At 46.4% G+C, this 20,301-nt stretch overlaps 1 protein-coding gene across 2 annotated transcripts in view; it reads right to left on the bottom strand.

Moving 5' to 3' along the window:
* The window catches only part of LOC126251487 (cationic amino acid transporter 4), a 217,610-nt gene extending 198,091 nt beyond the window's left edge, over window positions 1–19,519 (bottom strand). Inside the window, exons 1-2 of one of the 2 annotated variants that reach the window (XM_049951942.1) lie at window positions 19,479–19,519; window positions 2,822–2,896 (exon numbers count right to left, since the gene is read on the bottom strand). In XM_049951942.1, coding sequence (XP_049807899.1) covers window positions 2,822–2,832 — 11 coding nt within the window. In that variant the 5' untranslated portion in view covers window positions 2,833–2,896; window positions 19,479–19,519. The remainder of the gene's footprint in view (window positions 1–2,821; window positions 2,897–19,478) is intronic. The other variant, XM_049951943.1, reaches the window with a different exon arrangement.
* Between the last annotated feature and the right edge of the window lie 782 nt (window positions 19,520–20,301).

Genomic DNA, 20,301 nt, shown 5'->3' on the forward strand with positions numbered 1-20,301 from the left:
AATGCAAGCAGCCATTCACTCTGGCATTTATTGACAGTTGTTGGATGCACTCCTGAAGCATAGTTGTGCCAGGCGCCTTAGATCCTCAAAAGCCCAAGCAGGTTCGAGGGCCTTGACCATAGCGCCCCCAACGTTCCCAATCCTCCTGAAGCATAATCGTGCCAAAATCTGTGGCACCTTAGATCCTCAAAAGCTCAAGCAGGTTCGAGAGCCCTTTCCATAGCGCCCCCAACGCCCCTAATTGAGCAGAGTTCGGGTGACCCTTCTGGTCACAGTAGGCTTTGACAAGCAGTAGACATTCTCGCCGTGTGTGGGTGAGCATTATCATGCTGAAATGTAGAACCACGATGGTTTCCCATGAAGGGCAACAAAACGGGGCGTAGAATATCACCGATATACCGCTGTGTTGTAGGTACACCGCGGACAATAACGAAAGGTGTCCTGTTATGAAACAAAATGGCACCCCAGACCATCCATCACTCATGGTTGTCAGGACGTAGAGAGGGCGAGTATTTGTCCAGGAAATCTCCACACACGCCTTCGCTGGTCATCGGAATTCAGTTCGAAGCAGGACACATCACTGAAGACAATTCTACCACAGTCAATGAGATTCTAAGCCGAAGACAACCAAAAGCATCCTACTATGAAAAGAAATGGCACCCCAGAACATCACACGTGATTGTCGGGCCGTACGGCGGGCGAGTCAAGTTGGTATCCCGCCGCTGTCCAGGACGTCTCCAGACCCGCCTTCACTGGTCGTCGGGGTCAATTAGAAGCGGGGCTCATCACTGACGACAGTTGTACTCCAACGAGATTCTCGGCCGAAGACGCGTCTGGGGACGCCCCAGACAGCAGTGGAGTACCAACCTGACTGTAGCCCGCCGTAGCGTCCGACAACCAAGTGTGACGTTCTGGTGTGCCATTTATTTTCACAGCAGGGTCCTTTCAGTTGCCATCCGCGTCACCCTCATAGCACAACGGTACGTCGTCACCCCGTTTTGTTGCCCTTCATGGCAAGCCATATTGGGCTTACATTTCAGCAAGGTTAAGCACGCCCGCACAAGTCGAAAGTTTCTACTGTTTGTCTGAGTCCTTGCCAAACTCTACCTTGGCCAGCAAGGTCGTGTGATCTCTCCCCAATTGAAAACATTTGAAACATTACGGGCACGACCCTCCAATCACCATCTCGGTATTTTGACGATCCAACGCGCCAATTCGACAGATTTGTACCGATTTCCGCCCCATTCGGATAATTCCCTCGCGGTGCGGTTTTTCTTTTTCTTTCTTTCTTAGAGTGTAGGTTCTTCCAACACTTAGCTACATATAACACAATCCACTGACCGCATGGTTGTCGAACACTTACCTGTAACTGATGGAAACAAACTATTTGATGATACCGAAGAACTTGACCGTGTTCTGTCTGATGTCAGATCTCAGCATACTTCTGTCCCAGCCGAGGCGGTCTATTTTTATTGCACGTAGTGTTCTCTCAGTAAAAGAAAACCATTTCTTCTCTGAATATGTTGTGAGTAACGTGGATTGAACTATTTGTGCAGTTGAACACCTCTTAAAAATAGATAAGTAAAAAACAAAAATAATTCCTGATATGTGTACTCAGGGTGAGTCGGAATACCCTCGGAATCACTCGAGATTTAAATATAAAAAGGAACTTTAAACGTAAATTATTTGCTAAAGACTGACAAACAAAAGAAGCTAATACTTTTGCTTAATAATGAAATCCTGATTTTAGCAATATAGGAAATAAGATTCATAGAAGAAAACTTACGGCATACTAAAAATTGCAGAATTTTTTTAAGATAAACCAGTATCAGATTATGAAAGGAATGGCGTTATTAGGTAAGGCTCTTAACTTTCACGAAGAGATAGTAGACAGTATAACGTAACTTAAACTAGATCTTAAAAATATCTCTTCTCACAGTTAAATGAAAAAAGAAAAAGGCATGCACATTCCTTAAGTGTCATGCACCAATAAATAAAGGCAGTAGGAAGAATCGAGAAAAAAAAGAATTATTCTGAGATTCTGTGCGAACCGAAAAATCTAAAATCACACAATTAGGTGACTCGAACCCACAAATACCAAAGAAAAAAAAGTAGAACAGTATTATATCATCTGGCACATACAAGGAAAATCAGTACTACAGAAAACTCTACACTTCGATTAGGCAAGAACAAAAAGAAAATCATAGAAATAGAAAAATGGAACAGGTCGAGAAACATTGAAAACTACGAGCATTTCAACAACAAAGAAAAGAAACATTTAGAATAACACAGAGAATCAAAACATTGTTTGAAAAATGACAACTTGATGAAACGCAAAAAAACTTCACAAAAATAATGCAACACTTTGCACAATTATTTTTGCAGAACATTAGGATAGTGTTTCCTATTTAATATTTTTTGTCCTGTTCTTCCAAGAACTGACAGAAAATTCGGGTAATGTAACAAATTAAAGGCCTTGCAGTCACTAAGAATTTGCTTCAAAAGGAAGTCGCAGAAAGAGGTAACACTGGCATAAAAAATACGGAAAATTGTGAATTACTTGCAAAATATTTTCATTACTTTCAAAATATTTTCATAATCCTTTATACTGCCATGACTCAAGTTATAAATTAGAATTTTCAGACTTTGTGAGAATAAAGGAGATATGACACCAAATACTGAAGGCATTAAAAAAGCAGTTAAAGCTATGAAAAAATCAAGAAATTAAAGGAACATCAAGTATTATCAGTAAAACTTGGAAGAAAGAAAGAGAATATTGAAGCAAACTATCTGACATTCAGAATGACTTTTTCTATATTACCTATAAATCATGAGGATTCAGAAGTGCAAGTCAATCTCTTAGAACAGATAGTCAGTACACCACGTTGAATAATCTCTGAAAAAAAAGCAAATTTATCGCCAATATATAAAATGTAACAAAGGTTTTACAGTCATTGGTCAAATAGAAAGGTCAAAAACATTAGGTATCCAGGAGACATTACAACATGGTAGTGAAACCAGCATGCCAATACACTGGCACTGAAGTATTTTTAACTTAACAAACAAGAAATATTAGAAAGAAGAAGCACGAGCAAAGTTATTGGTCCAATAAGGAACACAGAAGTCTGGAAACTAAGAAGCAGTTATGAGATACATCAAAGTGTAGAAAAAAAATAACGGAAACAGTAAGTAAAAGAAGATTGATGTTTTTTTTTTTTACATTTATATAGGATGAATGACAACAGGCTGACACAGCTCTGGGAACAAATAATGACAAGCAGGATCATAGAAGTTAAAGATTTCGAAATACACAACATAAAAGCGGAAGACACAGCAGAAAAGATATTTTCAGAAGAAAAGTGTTAAATTTAGATGAATCATAAGGCAAAAGCAGTAAGAGGACTGGAGTGAAAGGGTCTGAAGAAAGAATAAAAAGAGACACGGTGAAAAAAAATATGGTTCAAATGGCTCTGAGCACTATGGGACTCAACTGCTGTGGTCATCAGTCACCTAGAACTTAGAACTACTTAAACCTAACTAACCTAAGGACATCACACACATCCATACCCGAGGCAGGATTTGAACCTGCGACCGTAGCAGTCGCACGGTTCCGGACTGCGCGCCTGGAACCGAGAGACCACCGCGGCCGGCATGGTGAAAAGATTAAAGAATACTGAAGGAGGAAAAGAAAAGAACAAGTAAGAAGGAACTGAAATTGTCATGTTGTTCTTAATTGACCAAAACGGAAGGGGAAAAGAAGAAGAAAAAATGACAATTACTAGGTAACAGGGATTCAAGATAACCCAATACCCATCTCCATTTACATGGAGGTTGTTCCCTTGATAAGGTCTCGCTGATGCTGTCCTCCGGCCTTCTTCAGCAGCTCGGTGTTGACGATGCTTCATTCTCTACGGTTATGTTGTACTCATAGCTATTGAATGTAAATAAGCAGGAAATGAATTTAAAAGGAAATGTAAAGAGTTTATCAAAAAATCAGTGCTGTACCATTTTTCAGGTGACAAAAAGAAATTTTATAAACATTTTTGTTCGTCACCGACGACACGGACTGGACGTTACGCCTCAGAATTGTACATGCCATTTCTTAGAGGGTTACTAGAATTGTACAGGGTATTTTAAAACACGACGGCAAAACTTCACGAATGGATTCCTCATATAACAAGAAGAAAAAAAAGGCTATATCATCCACATGGGCCTGGAAAAGCATAATTACCGAGTTATTAGAGTATGTTACTGTTACCTAGTGTATGCTGAAAAGTAGTGTTTGCAGGAGAAATAGGTACGACGCCGGTTACAAATTTTACATAAGGATCAAATCATTAATCAGTGTGATATGGGTCTGAATATCTGCAGCATGCGCAGAGGAAGTACAGTGTTCGCCAGTTAAATACGTAGCTGTCAGCATAGCCGTAGTTAGTAATAGTGGTGTGTATTTGCTCTGAAGTAACTCGTAAGCACGAGGAACGTTAGATGTATCCGTAGCCGTCAGTAAAATTGTGTAGGGGTGGTTAGGAACAGCCTGTGCCTGTGGTTTGCACTGCACAAACGTACACCGACCAAGAGCTCGCGATCATGCATTACATGTACGGTTTTGTGGATGGCAATGCATGGAAGGCACGTCGCTTGTACCAGGAACGCTACCCTTTAGAAAGGTTTCCAGACAGAAAGATATTTGAAGGAATTCATCGCTGCCTCTGTGAATGCGACACTTCCAAACGTCCGCCATCCGCCAGGCAGGGGGTGGGGGGAAGTAGTCGGCCATGACATACAACAGCACAGGATGATGATGATAATGATGACAATGTTCGATTCTGGGGCGCTCGTCCGCAGCCCGTGGTCTTGCGGTAGCGTTCTCGCTTCCCGCGCACGGGGTCCCGGGTTCGATTCCCGGCGGGGCCAGGGATTTTCTCTGCCTCGTGATGACTGGGTGTTGTGTGTCTTTCATCATCATTTCATCCCCATCGACACGCAAGTCGCCGAAGTGGCGTCCACTCGAAAGACTTGCACCAGGCGAACGGTCTACCCGACGGGAGGCCCTAGCCACACGGCATTTCCATTTTTTTTTTTTTTTCTGGGGCGCTCAACTGCGGTGGACCGACTGCTTGGTCACCCCGTTCACTTGACTTAAGTCTCCTGGACTTCCACCTGTGGGGATATGTAAAATCACTCGTGTATTCAGCTGCTGTTGTGGACGAACGTACTCTCCATTCACGCATTGTAGCAGCCTCACAGACAGTACGAAACACACCAGGCATTTTCACTCGTGTTTGAAATTCAATGACGCGCGTAACGGAGACCTGTATTCAGGCAGAAGGTGAATTTTATCATTTCCTCTGATTCGTAGCCAGTGGGCACCAGCTGTCGTTACAGACATGCAGTGCAGTTTCTAGGAACTGACGGTCGAATAAGTCTGTAATGATTCATTTCCGAACCCATGTTGACATAGCATTTTTTCCTTGTTATTTGAGGAATCAATTCCTCTAGTGTTGCCGTCGAGGTTTGAAATACCCTGTTTTACAAAGCAATCTTTTTGATCCTATTGTCTTCCACACACGTAACGTTATCCCTCCGATTTTTATCTATTTCTTTACAAGGTCTGTAACTGATTGCACATTTAATTCCTGTCTTATACCAATGTTTCTCTTACGATTTAGATACAATTATGCCGCTATATAGCGGAGAAATTTAGTTTCACTTCGTCTTTGTTGTTCAGAAGTTAAAGAGTCCACCTTTCGCATCCGTACAACAATAGCAGAAGAATGTAAGTACATAAAAATGCAGCCATTCACTTTTTTTAATAGTTATTTATTATTCCATGAACCGGTTTTCTAACCTTTTCAGGTTCATCTTCAGAATGTTTTCTGGAAGTTACATCATTTTTTTAATATGTGTGAAATCTTATGGGACTTAACTGCTAAGGTCATCCGTCCCTAAGCTTACACGCTACTTAACCTAAATTATCCTAAGAACAAACACACACACCCATGCCCGAGGGAGGACTCGAACCTTCGCCGGGACCAGCCGCACAGTCCATGACTGCAGCGCCAGAGACCGCTCGGCTAATCCCGCGTGGCAGTTACATCACTATTTCTAGCGTAATGCTGGGTGCTGGCTCTGTGATAAGAAGATGGAACGTGCTTTAATGTATCGCCACGAGTATTGTTTATCTGTCGATGTGGATGCAAAATTTAGTTTTTTACTTACTGCGGCAGTATGGACGGCTTTTTTCTGTTAGTGTCAATCTGTCTGCTTCCATTTTGATGGCCAGTTAGTACAACACTTCACACGCTTTCACATTCGGCTTCCTGGAGATGTGTAATTTCCACGGTGTACGACTACACCATGCTGGTTGCGATTTGAGGAGAATCTTGCAGATCTATGCACTGTGGTCAGAGAAAGCAGAGGCCACAGCTCAGCGTCTTAAGACATCAGGTGCTAATTTCCAAGAGACGTAAACCCTATTAAGTCGACTTTTCTAATGGCTCGTTTGATGTGTGGTGCCGTGGGTATTGCCTTCTCTTCACATGTGTCGCTGAGCTGGAGGTCTCTGACGAACAATCGGAAGTAGTAAACCGAGGCCCTTGATCTTTCTGTTGTAATACATAGCTGAAGTTGCCTCCACATATGCAACTATCATAATGCCAGGACAATATCTTTGGAGTAGAATGTGGCTCCCTGCTGCTGGTGGGTGGAACCAGATGATGCATAGATGTTGATGATATGCGTGCCCATGGTGGTGAAGACCATGCTTCGTGCTGTTGGGAGAATGTTGAGATCGATAATGGAGGTTCCCTTATGAACATATGCAACCATGCCTTCGCCAAGGGGGCCACTGGCAGAGGTATAAGGTATGTAACCGGCAACGCGCGATGGAGCAGCCAGTTGTGCTTCCTGTAAGAATGCAATGTCAACGTCAGATTCCCAGATCATGTCTTGTCACAGAGATAGCTTCGAGGGCGAACTGATGTCGTTGGTATTGATCGTTGCAATCCTGTATGATATCGGCAATTAAGGTGAGGTTTGGTATTACTTTGTAGGTAATCGAGGGTGAACAAGGAGGTCACTGATTATCCCGTCCAGCCAGCAAAGTTGCAGCCCAGATTTGTTTAAGTTGTGGCTGCTGGAGGTCCCACCGCCAACTCGGGGTCAGAATCAATTTCGATGTCATCTGTGGAGTCCCTGTAAATCGTCGGTTCGCTCCTGCGATATGGGGTTCTTGACTGATGAAGAAGCGGTAAAAAGGGCGGACGCATTCTCAGTTCTACAATCCTTTGACTTGCTGTCAGGACTTGGGGCTGTTCGTCGGAGTTGGGTTACTTTGCTGTTCTCGGCTGCAGTCAACTCGCGGTCGTCCTGCATGGGCACTGCAAGCGCGGTGTCATCGGGAGGAGAGGCATCTGGGACCGTGCGACGTCTGCGTCTACAGGCTTGGGTGACTGCTGCCTCCATGACCGACCTTCAATGTCGGAAGACGGGAGTGACTCGCGTCGTTCCGGCACAAAGCTGTCACCTGTACTATCGTTGACGTAAACTTCATCGTGTCGTCGGAGAGATAACAGGCTTCCTCAGGCAGTGGTGCCGGTGGTGTCGATAGGGCCGTTTGTTGCTGTGGAGGTTGTGCAATGGCTGTGTCAGTGGTGTCCGATAATGGCACTGATACAGGATCCAGGCAGTGGTGCGAAGTTCCAGGAACAACGAAAGCCATTGCATAGGAGATTGGAACGGACATCAGTTGTCATGCGGGCATCACGTCAGAGGCCTGCAGTTGTGTAATATGACACTGGAGACATTCTGATCGAATTCGCCCTTCCTCGCCAGATCCTGAGTAAGTCCAGAACTGGTCGTCATAAATTACGACCGCGTGGCAGCCGCGTTTGTTGAGGTTGGATAGCGCATGTTGATGGAAGCCTATGGTTATCTGGCCGACGTGTTTGAGGACCGGGTATGTTCGAAATTGTACCCACCGTTCGGATACATGGCCGCGAACAGTGCCATAAGGACGGAAGGCGTCCACAACGTCGGCCTCTGGGAGTTCGAAAGGCAGTTCAAAGACCTGAATTGTCCGCGTGCCTCATCCTGCATGGTCGACCGTCACCGGTTGCGTGTTCCGAAGGATCTTACGCCAAGTCGCTACAGATATGATTTTTACATTCTCTGTGGTGTGCAGCATTGATAAGGGGATGTCCACTACGTCTTTCGCCGGGATTTGGCTACATCACGCAGAAAGCGCTCTACGTCAAGCGTCTTTGGTCTTGCATTGTCATTGCAGCACGTGAAATGGGGTGTTGATTTACGGAATCTGTTCGCTATTGCTCTGGAGTACTGGACGGCGGCCGGCCGAAGTGGCCGTGCGGTTAAAGGGGCTGCAGTCTGGAACCGCAAGACCGCTACGGTCGCAGTTTCGAATCCTGCCTCGGGCATGGATGTTTGTGATGTCCTTAGGTTAGTTAGGTTTAACAGGTTCTAAGTTCTAGGGGACTAGTGACCTCAGCAGTTGAGTCCCATAGTGCTCAGAGCCATTTGAACCATTTTTTACTGGACGGCGCACAAGTAACGACCGCAGGAGGTGAACAAAATTAGCAAGCGCTCTCCGTTGGCGGTAATACGGGACTTCCGCACTGATCGGCTGCTAACGCCTGTCGACTCACTATCATTCCTCACTGCTTTACTTCCGCCAGTACCTCGTCTCCTACCTTCCAAACTCCAGAGAACGCCTGCCAACTTAGCAAGACTATAGTGAGAAGGTTTCCTGAGTGAAATTTTCACTGTGTAGCGGAAAGTGCGCTGATATGAAACTTCATGGTAGATTAAAACTGTATATCGGATCGAGACCAGTGTCTTCTGTCGGTAATTGTTCTAACGACTGAGCTACCTGAGCACGACTGACGACCACTCCTTAGAGCTTTACTTCCGCCAGTATCTCGTCTGCTACATTCCAAAATTCACAGAAGATTTTCTGCGGAAGTCATGTCCCCGCAGTGTCCTTTCTAGCAGGAGCGCTAGTCTTGCAAATGCGCAGGAGAGCTTCTGTGAAGTTTGGAAGGTAAAGCTGTGAGGAGGGGTTCGTGAGTTTAGTTTGGATAGCTCAATCGGCAGTCGGCCTTACGCTGTGGAGCGGTGCGGTACGTCCCGGCCATTCCGTGTCTCATTTCCGGGTCTGTTGTTGTTCACCGTGCTACCGCGTTAGTGTTGAGTGTTATAGTTACGGTCGTGACATCCGATGGCTCTTTCGTATCGGAAAGCGGTTATCAAGCTGCAGTTTGACGCAACGTACTCTATATCCAAGGCCCACGACCGAAAGAGCTGCTGGGTATCCACTTTCCTATTATCTCCAGCGTTGTATATGGTTAAGTTCACTGAAGATGAGGTCTGTGACAAACTTCTCAGACACTCAGCGGGAGGTTACAGATTCTGCCACTCTGACGGAAACGTGGGTGTGGTAACACTTGAACGTACTGGACTGGGAATGCAAAATGTGCGCGTGTTTGAGCTACCATTTGAAGTTCCAGCAGATTTGGTCACCCTTACTCTTGACCATATGGCACAGTCCTTGGCCATACGGCCGAAAAATATAATATCTTCCAAACTTACGCTGTTCTTAACGGGGAGCGACAGATCGGTATTGAATTGCAGCGCTTTATACTTTCGTATCTCACGATCGCTGGTTGCCGGGTGATAATTATTTACGACGGTCAGCCGAGGACCTGCTCTGGATGTGGACAGGCAGGCCACGTACGTACAGAATACCTGCAACGCCGTCTCGTGCAGACGTCCTCAGACGACCAGATTCGACCGTCGAGAGCGACCTCTTACGATTACGTATGTTGCGGCGGCGAGACGGAAGACGCCAACTGTCTACGACGACCCTTCTATATTGGTTCAAGCCTTGGAGGCCCCTGCGACGTTTTCTGAGGAGCCTCCAGCGTCTTCTAGCACCGATGCTTCTGTTGCCCTCTTGTCGGGCTCAGTCGCACCGCTACAACGACAAGACGACGTTGCGATGGAAGTTGACGAACAGGATGGCTCTTCCATCCCCTGCCCTGCGCCGGACACAGAGGCGAGACAGCTTAAACAGAAATCGCCGAAGCGCCATAAGAAATGGTTCATAACGACCGAGGCAGAAGAACGGCCCAAGGATCCAACGATCCGACTCGGCCGATCTTAATGCAACATATGGCTCGATGATTCCCCCCCTACCGGCGGACCGAGTGCTGTGGGGATGCGGGAGTTCACCGAAGCCCCGCCCCCAGGGATGCACCCACGATACGTCTTCCTCTCGAGACTCAGTGTTGACGACCTCCCAGGGGGACTGGCCGCAGGAGATGGAGGTGCAGGTTGCGTTTCAGGACCCTGACGATACACCGATGCCGTTGGCAGCGTCTACGTTGATGGCAACAGACGCCTAGGCCGGCATGACCTACACCCGCCGCTTCCTATTTCTTCGCCCTAAAGACGCTCCACACCGCGGCTGCTGCCCACCTGTAATACCAAGGACAGCCCTCGCGACTTGATGGAGCAGGCATACCGCCTCGCCACTATCAATGTCAAAGTCGTTTCTTCTGTTCTCAAAACCTGTATGCTGCAAGATACATTACGTACACTACGAGCTGCGGATCTGGATGTTGTTTTCCTTCAAGAAGTCCGATCAGGACTCTGTATCGATACCTACCGATATGACGTCTACGCTATGCTTTCAGATGTGGACGGAGGAGATACGGCTATTCTTCTCATGGAAGGCATTATGTCAATTGATGTATCGTACTTACTGTCGCCCTGAGGGGTCGCACTCACGGTTGGTACAGTTCGTCTGGTGAAGCTGTATGCTGCTTCCGGCACCGACAGGAGAGAAAGCAGCACCTTTTATGACGAAGACAAGACCGCTCTTCCAGGGCAATGCCGACTACTTGGCAGCAGGCGGAGATTTCAGTTGTGTTCTCAGACCATCCGATCAGATGCCGCACTATACCACCTGCTCGGCACTTCAGGCGCTTGTAAAGGACTTGACTTTGTCAGACACATGGGTCATACAACGTGGCGACGAAAGGCATACACCTACTTTACTAGTCATTCCGCGAGCCGTTTAGATCGAGTTTACGTCACACGTGACCTGCGATCGGCAGCTGTCGACGCTGAGATGTGGCAGCCAGTATTCACGGACCACCTAGCATATGTGTGTACTCTCACCCTACACCGCCAACGCGTCCGACGAAGTAGGGATCCGTGGCTCCTCAATGTGGCCCTTCTTGCTGAGGTAAACTGCAGACGCGAAGCTGAGTCCACTTGGAGCAGATGCCAACGGCGATTACCCGCCTACGTTTCCACACTTCAGTGGTGGTTGTGATGTGTCAAACCAGCTTGTGCCGAACATGGGCGAGACAGAGAGCGCTGGTATACCGCGACCACTGATTTCTACTACACTGCGCTCCGCAAATTGGCTGTGCAACCGCCGTCGCCGGAACGACAGTCGGCAGAACACCACGTCAAGGCACAATTGATACATATCACCGCGGTACGTCTCGCGGACGTGCGGGTGAGAGCGAGAACAACCGATGATGTTAATGCAGAACGACCTTCCCTCCACCATATCATTCAAGACAGGAGAAGACGCAAGAGGGAGCTAATTACGGAGGTCGAGACGGAGGATGAACGACGAGCTGAAATGCAAATGGACATCGTCCGAGCGTTCGCACAGTCATATACAATTCTCTGCGAGCGAGTGTTCAACATGGAAGTAGCAGTCAGGGAAGACCTATCCGACCTATCCGTCTCTCTGAAGCCACACGATGATGCTACACTCTTGTCGGAGGTGACTTTGGAAGAACTACGACAGTCTATGTTGTGCTGTGGTCCCAACAAAACGGCAGGCCCTGACTTACTCCCTCTTAAATTTTACGAAAAGTTTTTTGATCTTATGGACCCAATGTGGGTCAGGATGTGTAGAGAACTCCTGAATCCTGATTTTCAAGTACCATCTGAATTCACTGAGGGCCTCTTGATTCTGGCGCCCAAACCTGAAGGAGGCTGTCGCTCACTTGAGTTTCAACCAATGACAATGTTAAACAACGACTACAAATTGTTGACTCGCACCCTCCATGAGAGGCTCACATATACGCTAATGGTGGCCATTCACACTGATAGAAACTATTCCGGAGGCAACACTAATGTGTTTACGACTTTGAGCACCTGCAGAGACATGGTGGCGCCTGCTCTCCACGGCGTTCTTGTTGCGCTGGATTTTGACCATGCTGTCGATCGCGTCGAGCATCGTTTACTACGTATAGTTATTGAGCACATCGGTATCCCAAGCGTGATGACATCTGTTGTGCTTCGTTTGATCCATGGGGGCGGTCACGAGAGCCGTGACCTTTTGATGTGGCGCGTACGCCGACGACGTGATGTTCTTAGCACGGACCGGTGATGAAATACGAACGGCGCTTTCCGGGCTCCAACAGTATGGGGAGGTGGCAGGCAGTGTTTTCAACCCACGGGAATCACGCTACATGGAGGTGGGACGAGGCATTCCTGCAGAACTGCATGTGCCCCTGACAAAGCTCCCAATGCTCAAATGTTACGGGATATCGCTCCATCGACAAATACAACGTACGACGGCCTTTACATATCCTAAGGTCTTGCGACGACTCCACACACAGGCTCGCCTCAACAAACTTACCTCGTTGGACATTTTGCAATGAGCTCAGTACGTCAATGTGTACTTGGCCTCTCAACTTGGTCTTTTTCTTTTTGGAGACATCAGGCTTCTGACTGGTTTAATGCCACCCGCCACGAATTCCTCCTCTGTGCCAATCTCTTTATCTCAGAGTAGCACTTGCAACCTACGTCCTCTACAGTTTTTCTTCTCTACAGCTCCATCTAGTATCATGGAAGTCCCTGATGTCTTAACAGATGTCCTGTCATCCTGTTCCCATTTCTTACCTTATCGGTCTACCTAATTTCCAACACTCGTCTCTAGCACCACATCTCAAATGCTTCGATTCTCTTCTGTTCCGGTTTTCCCACAGTCCATGTTTCACTACCACATAATACTGTGCTACAAACGTACATCCTCAGAAATTTCTTCCTGAAATTAAGGCCTATGTTTGATATTAGCAGAATTCTCTTAGCCAGGAATGCCCTTTTTGCCAGTGCTAGTCTGCTTTTGATATCCTCCTGGCTCCGTACGTCTTTGGTTATTTTGCTGCCTAGATAGCAGAGCTCCTTAACTTCGTCTACTTCGTGACCATCAATCCTGATGTTAAGTTTCTCGCTGTTCTCATTTCTGCTACTTCTCATTACTTTCGTCTTTTTTCTGTTTACTCTTAATACATATCCTGTACTCATTAGACTGTCCATTCCGTTCAGCAGATCATGAAATTCTTCTTCACTTTTACTCAGGATAGCAATGTCATCAGCGAATCGTATCATTGATACCCTTTCACCTTGAATTTTAATTTCACTCCTGAACTTTTCTTTATTTTCCATCATTGCTTCTTCGATGTACAAATTGAACAGTAGGGGCGAAAGACTACATCCCTGTCTCACAACCTTTTTGATCCCAGCATTTCGTTCTTGGTCGTTCACTCTTATTATTCCCTCATGGTTCTTGTATATATTGTAAATTACCCGCCTCTACGTATAGTTTACGCCTATTTTTCTCAGAATTTCGAACATCTTGCACCATTTACACTGTCGAACGCTTTTTCTACGTCGACAAATCGTATGAACGTGTCTTGACTTTTCTTTAGTCTTGCTTCCATTACCAACAGCAACGTCAGAATTCCCTCTCTGATGCCTTTACCTCTCCTAACGCCAAACTAATTGTCATCTAACCCATCCTCATTTGCTTTTCCATTCTTCTGTATATTATTCTCGTCAGCAACTTTTTGGATGCATGAACTGTTAAGCCGATTGTGCGATAATTCTCGCACTTGTCAGCTCTTGCAGTTTTCGGAATTGTGTGGATGATGCTTTTCCGAAAGTCAGACGGTATATTGCCAGACTCATACATTCTACACACTAATGTGAATAGTCGTTTCGTTGTCACTTCCCCTAATGATTTTAGAAATTCTGATGTAAAGTTATCGATCCCTTCTGCTTTATTTGATCTTAAGTCCTCCAAAGCTGTCTTAAATTCTGGTTCTAATGCTGCATCCCCTGTCTCTTCTAAATCGACTCCTTTTTCTTCTATCACATCAGTCAAATCTTCCCTCTCAAAGAGGCCTTTAAGATACTCCTTCCACTTATCCGGTCTTCTATGCATATAACAATGGAATTCCGGTTGCACACTTGATGTTACCACCCTTGCTTTTAATTTCATCGAAGGTCGTTTTGAGTTTCCTATATGCTGAGTCAGTCCATCCGATAATCATTTATTTTCCGATTTCTCCACAATTTTCATGCAGCCATATAGTCTTAGCTTGCATGGAAGCACCTCCTATTTATTTCATTCCTTAGCGACTTATGTTTCTGTATTCCTGAATTTCCCTGAACATTTTTGTACTTCTCTCTTTCATCGATCAGCCGAAGTATTTCTTCTGCTACCCATGGTTTCTTTACAGTTACCTTATTTGTGCCTATGTTTTTCTTTCCAGCTTCTGTGATTGCCCATTTTAAAGATGTCAATTCAACTGTATTGCCTACTAGACTATTCTTTATTGCTCCACCTACAGCCTTAGAGAACTTCAAGCGTTTTTCGTCATTCCTTACTACTTCCGTATCCCACTTCTTGCGTATTGATTCTTCCTGACTAATCTCTTAAAATTCAGCCTACTCTTTATCACTACTACGTTGTGATCTGAGTCTACATCTGCTCCTGGGTACGCCTTACAATGCAGAATCTGATTTCGGAATCTCTGTCTGGCCATGATGTAATCTACCTGAAATCTCCCTGTATCACCCGGCATTTTCTAAGTATACCGCCTTCTCTTGTGATTCCTGAACAGAGTTTTTGCTATTACTAGCTGAAGTTTGTTACAGAACTCAATCTTTCTCCTCTCTCATTCCTTGTCCCAAGCCCATATTCTCCTGTAACCTTTTCTTCTACTCCTTCCCCTACAATTGCATTTGAGCTCCCGATGACTATTATATTTTCATCTCCCTTTTCGCATTGTTACTCCCTCAATATCTTCATATACGTTCTCTATCTCTTCATCTTCATCTTGCGATGTCGGTATGTATACCTGAACTATCGTTGTCGGTGTTGGTTTGCTGTCAATTCTGATAAAAATAACCCTATCACTGAACTGTTCACAGTAACACACTCTTTGCCCTACCTTCCTATCCATAACGAATGCTATTCCCGTTATACCATTTTCCGCTGCTGTTGATATTACCCTATACTCATCTGACCAAAAATCCTTTTCTTCTTTCTATTTCATTTAACTGACCGATGTTATACTTAGATTGAGCCTTTGCATTTCCGTTTTCATATTTTCTAGCTTCCCTACCTCATTTAAGCTTCTGACATTCCACGCCCCGAATCGTATAACGTTATCATTTCGTTGACTATTCAATCTTCTTGTCATGGTCACCTCCCCTTTGTAGTCCCCTCCCAGAGATCCAAATGGGGGAATATTCCGGAATCTTCTGCCAGTGGAGAGACCATCATGATACTTTTTCAATTACACGACACTTGTCTTGTAGAGACATGTTATGTGTGTTTAATGTATTGGTTTCCAGCGTCTTCTACATCCTCATGCCGTTGATCATTGCTGATTCTTCCGCCTTTAGTGGCAGTCCCCCCCCAAAGCCGGCCGGAGTGGCCGAGCGTTTCTAGGCGCTTCAGTTTGGAACCGCGCGCCACCTACGGTCGCAGGTTCGAATCCTGCCTCGGTCATGGATGTGTGTGATGTCCTTAAGTTAGTTAGGTTTAAGTAGTTCTAGGTTCTAGGGGACTGATGACCTCCGATGTTAAGTCCCTTGGTGCTCAGAGCCATTTGAACCATTTTGACCCCCCCCCCCCCCCCCAAGGGCAAGAGTGTCCTGAACTTCTGCCCGCTGCTACACCTTCTTTGACAAGGCCGTTGGCAGAATGAGGGTGACTTCTTATGCCCGAAGTCTTCGGCCGCCAATGCTTCGAACCCGGGACCGTGGACGTTTCGATTATGAATCAATGACGCTATTCCTAGACCACGTGTTATCGATGACAGATTTGATGGCTTCCAGGATACAGGCTGTGATCGGACACGTGGTGAGCGCTGGTGCAGTTTTTAAGATCCGTTTTGTTACTCTTTCTTTACCCTTCCATAAAGGAGGTGTTGGACTCACGTCAAGCGAAGAGCGTTGGCGCTGTACCATCGCTCAATGCGGCGACTCTGGCTTTCACCAACAGACAATCTTCCTGGCATCCTGATAGCAGAGGTGGCTCCACACACGCTGTGCCCACCAGTACCTGTTGGACATATATCGCCCTCGCTATCGCATACTAGGACGTTTTTCGCGGAACACAGCTATATGTTGGGAGTTATACCGGAGACACGGAATTAGACAGCTAAGATTTACTATAGTGTTCTCCAACGCTGGAATCCCGGTAACGATACTGTACGACGCGACCCCACGTTCGACTGGATGCGGGTTTGGCGAACCATCCACGCGCCTTTCCTGTGCGGTCGATGTATTATGTGGTCATTAACGAGAAATTTCCGACCCGATGAAGGATACATGCCAGTCTCCTAAATGACGATCCCATATGCCCCCGTTGCGCGATTGTATACATGGACTAACACAGACTGAACTGTGGGCCCGCACGCGAGTGCTGGAAACTGATCCGCCAGATACTGGCTTTCCTCCTACGCCACCCCTATGTTTCGATTGTGCCCTGGACCTCTTCCATCCCGTCGTCGTCTATTTTCCGATGACTCTAATGAACGAGGACAGTTAGATATAAGGAATGGCGATACACTACATGTACCGCGACGGCGAAAAGGAAGTCTTTGGTTTGTGGCAATACATGATGGACGAGTTGATGGTCTTTCTGAACAGAACGCAATACCGGAACCTTTTTGTTAACTATTTGGGGTCGTCATTTATGGACCCACCGCCCAGGCGTGAGAAGAAGTTGAATTGCAGACGTGATATTTCCACAATTCCCATACGCTAACTGAAACAGTCTCTGTGTGAAGCGGTCCCAGACACTACGACGGTTGACGGCTGGTGATGCCCATCGTCACACACCCTCTTATCGACATTTCACCTCTCCTTTTGAGGCCTCTGCAATGGATGTCAGATCCGCGACACCTAGCGTTTTAGTCACGCGTTTTCTTATGGGTGGCCGAGGAAAACATTTCATTTACATCGCCGCTCATAATCGACACGAAGAGGCCTCAGGGGGTGGGATGAAGGACTTCAATGAAGCCACCCCTTTCCTTGGGACGTTGATTCCCACACATTTCGCGGTCGAAAACGACAGTTCGCATTGCGATGAGCAACAGGAAGCCGTTCTTGACAGCCTGTGACACTGCTGACACCCTCGGACGTTTCAACCCTTCTGTACGGAGACTGTGCGACTGCATCCCCACTGAACATGATCATACCCTTTTGGAGTGCAGCGTCAGTGCAATATTTTGTTATAGAGAACAAAGGTTATTCTCTTACCACTTTTCTTCCCCTCAGCAGTGTTTATTGTTTTGATTTATTTTCAGTCGATTTCGAAGCAACTGAATTCTCGAAACTTCCTGGAAGATGAAAACTGTGTGCCGGACGGAGACTCGAACTCGAGACCTTTGTCTTTCGCGGGCAAGTGCTCCATCAGAAGTGCTCCACTGGCAGAAGTGAAGCTATGAGGACGGGGCATGAGTCGTGCTTGGGTAGCTCAGATGGTAGAGCACTTGTCCGCAAGAGGCAAAGGTCCCGAGTTCGAGTCTCGGTCCGGTACACAGTTTTAATCTGCCAGGAAGTTTCATACCAGCTCACATTCCGCTGCAGAGTGGAAGTTCTCATCCTGGAAACTGCATTTTCATCTACACTGTTATCTCCGTGATATACTACCGCATGTACACAGTGTTAATGCGTGCAAAAGTGTGGTAACTATAAGAGTATTATACCGAGTGTCTTTCCTATGCGTCGTCAGGCGCATTTTCTGGGTTTTTCGGTAGATGTCTGCAATATTGTTTCTACAACATGTAGCTGGAGTCAGCCCATACAAATCCTGCTCATCATGTCCAGCGTCGACCGAAACCGTCGGTTTGTTTCCCATTACAAACAAAATTATTTTTGAAATGATATTTTACGCGCGATTCCCACTTAGTCTAGTGAGTATTCGTTTTATCGATTTATATTAACGGGAACAGTAACGCACGAACAATAATCAGTACTCCAGTAGCGACTGAGCAGCGCTTCTGCATGGCGGTAGCAATCAGTGCAGGCCTGGGCGGTGCCTTCGCTGTTGCAGGACTGTTCGTTCCTGGTATTTTACTAGCATTGTTAACACACATCGATAAAAGGAATATCATAGTAAACTGTCGAATGGGCACTTAAAATCCCACTTTAAGAATCACTGTCTTTGTAACGCGAAACAAACAGGCGCTTTCTATCGACGCTAGGCATCGCATGAAATACGTGTTGAGTTGTAACTGTTTGGCATGACTTCTGCTACACGTCGCAAAAAAGAAATTGCGGATATCTGCCGAAACACCAGAGAAAATGCGCCTGGTGACTCTTAGGAGAGACATCCTCTCTTTACCACACTAGGGGGAGGATGTTACAATACGTTAACAGGATATACTTGTGGTGGTATGTGAGACTGTTAACAGTACTCAAGCCCCTGATAATGAAACGTAGTTACTTCAAAAACCATTGCAAAAAATTAAAACAATAAACACAAGTGTGTGGAAGGAAAGTAGTAAGATTACGAGTTGTATTCCCCATATCAGTCACGTAGAAAATAGAGTCGTTTCTGACAGAGTATTCGTCGCGACCCAGGCCCTCCCTCGTGCAGAACATTAAATCGACAAATTTAAAGCGAGTCCATCGCCACATTGCTGCTCGCAACAGGTGTCCTCTTCGCAAAGCCACAACTTCTACGATTGTGCCAGTCCAAATAAAAAACAGAACCTCGGCTGGCGACAATACTTTCTGTGAGTTTCGATTGCCAAATTGCAACTGTCACAGCTGGCGTAATCGAAAACATTGTCTGAGACATGCGGAGAGCAACCATATGGTACGACTGTGGACGACTTAGAGGAGACTTCAGAGTGCCGAGTGCACTCCCTGGGTGTCATTCAAATGTTTCGTTTTCTAAATGTGAAAATTGCGAATGATATAGGAAGGTGGAAAGTAAATGGCTGGAAGATGATTAGTGGGGCGAACAACGGGATAATCGCGCAGTTCGTTTCGGAGTCGTGAATCTTCAGAAGAATTGTTTACGTATTACACTAGGTTGTGACAGGGAGGCGTGTAGCGTGCGTCGGGTGGTGAAAAGGTGCGCACGGCGAGGAGGGAAATGGTGCGAGGGAAGGCAGCCTTACCTGGGTGCTGGTGCTGCGTGCGGCGTCTACGGGAGAGGCGGCGGCACTGAGCTGAGCGCGCAGGCCCGGGTGCTCCCAGCTGGGCGCGATCAATGATGCCCGGCTGCCGGAGGACACGACAGGTGCCGCCGGGCCACCGCGCACGCGCCCCGAGCCCCGTGCCGGCCCCACGCCCACGCCGTCGGCAGCGGCACCTGCCCGGCCCCGACACACGCCCACACAGCCCTCTGACGCAACCCGAAATTGAGCTCCACAACGAAAAGCTCAGTCCCCACCCTGGCGGAACCTGTACCTTCATTAACAGCCTCTGCACGTCTATACACTGGATTCCATAAATCAAGGAAATATGGGGTTTTCCAAGCCCTTAGGGTCAAAATAACAAGGGGTACTCATAGATTTAATTATCACCTGGAAAAAATCAAGCTGCAGCTATGAAACTTTTAGTCCTCCAAATACCAGGTGTAGAAGTGTGAAACCGAAATGTGGTTGCAATAGCCGGCCGCAATGGCCGAGTGGTTCTAGGCCCTTCAGCGCGACTGCTACGGTCGCAGGTTCGAATCCTGCCTCTGGCATGAATGTGTGTGATGTCCTTAGGTTACTTAGGTGTAAGCAGTTCTAACTTCTAGGGGACTGATGACCTCAGATGTTAAGTCCCATAGTGACCAGAGCCTTTTTTTTTGTGGTTGCAATAATTACACGTCTGTTGTTTGAAACTGGTAAACAATATTTTACTCAAAACACTCTCCATTGATATTTATACACTACTGGCTATTAAAATTCCTACACCACGAAGATGACGTCCTACAGGCGCGAAATGTAACCG

Source organism: Schistocerca nitens, chromosome 4 (genome assembly GCF_023898315.1).
Source record: "Schistocerca nitens isolate TAMUIC-IGC-003100 chromosome 4, iqSchNite1.1, whole genome shotgun sequence".
NCBI classification, from domain to species: domain Eukaryota; kingdom Metazoa; phylum Arthropoda; class Insecta; order Orthoptera; family Acrididae; genus Schistocerca; species Schistocerca nitens.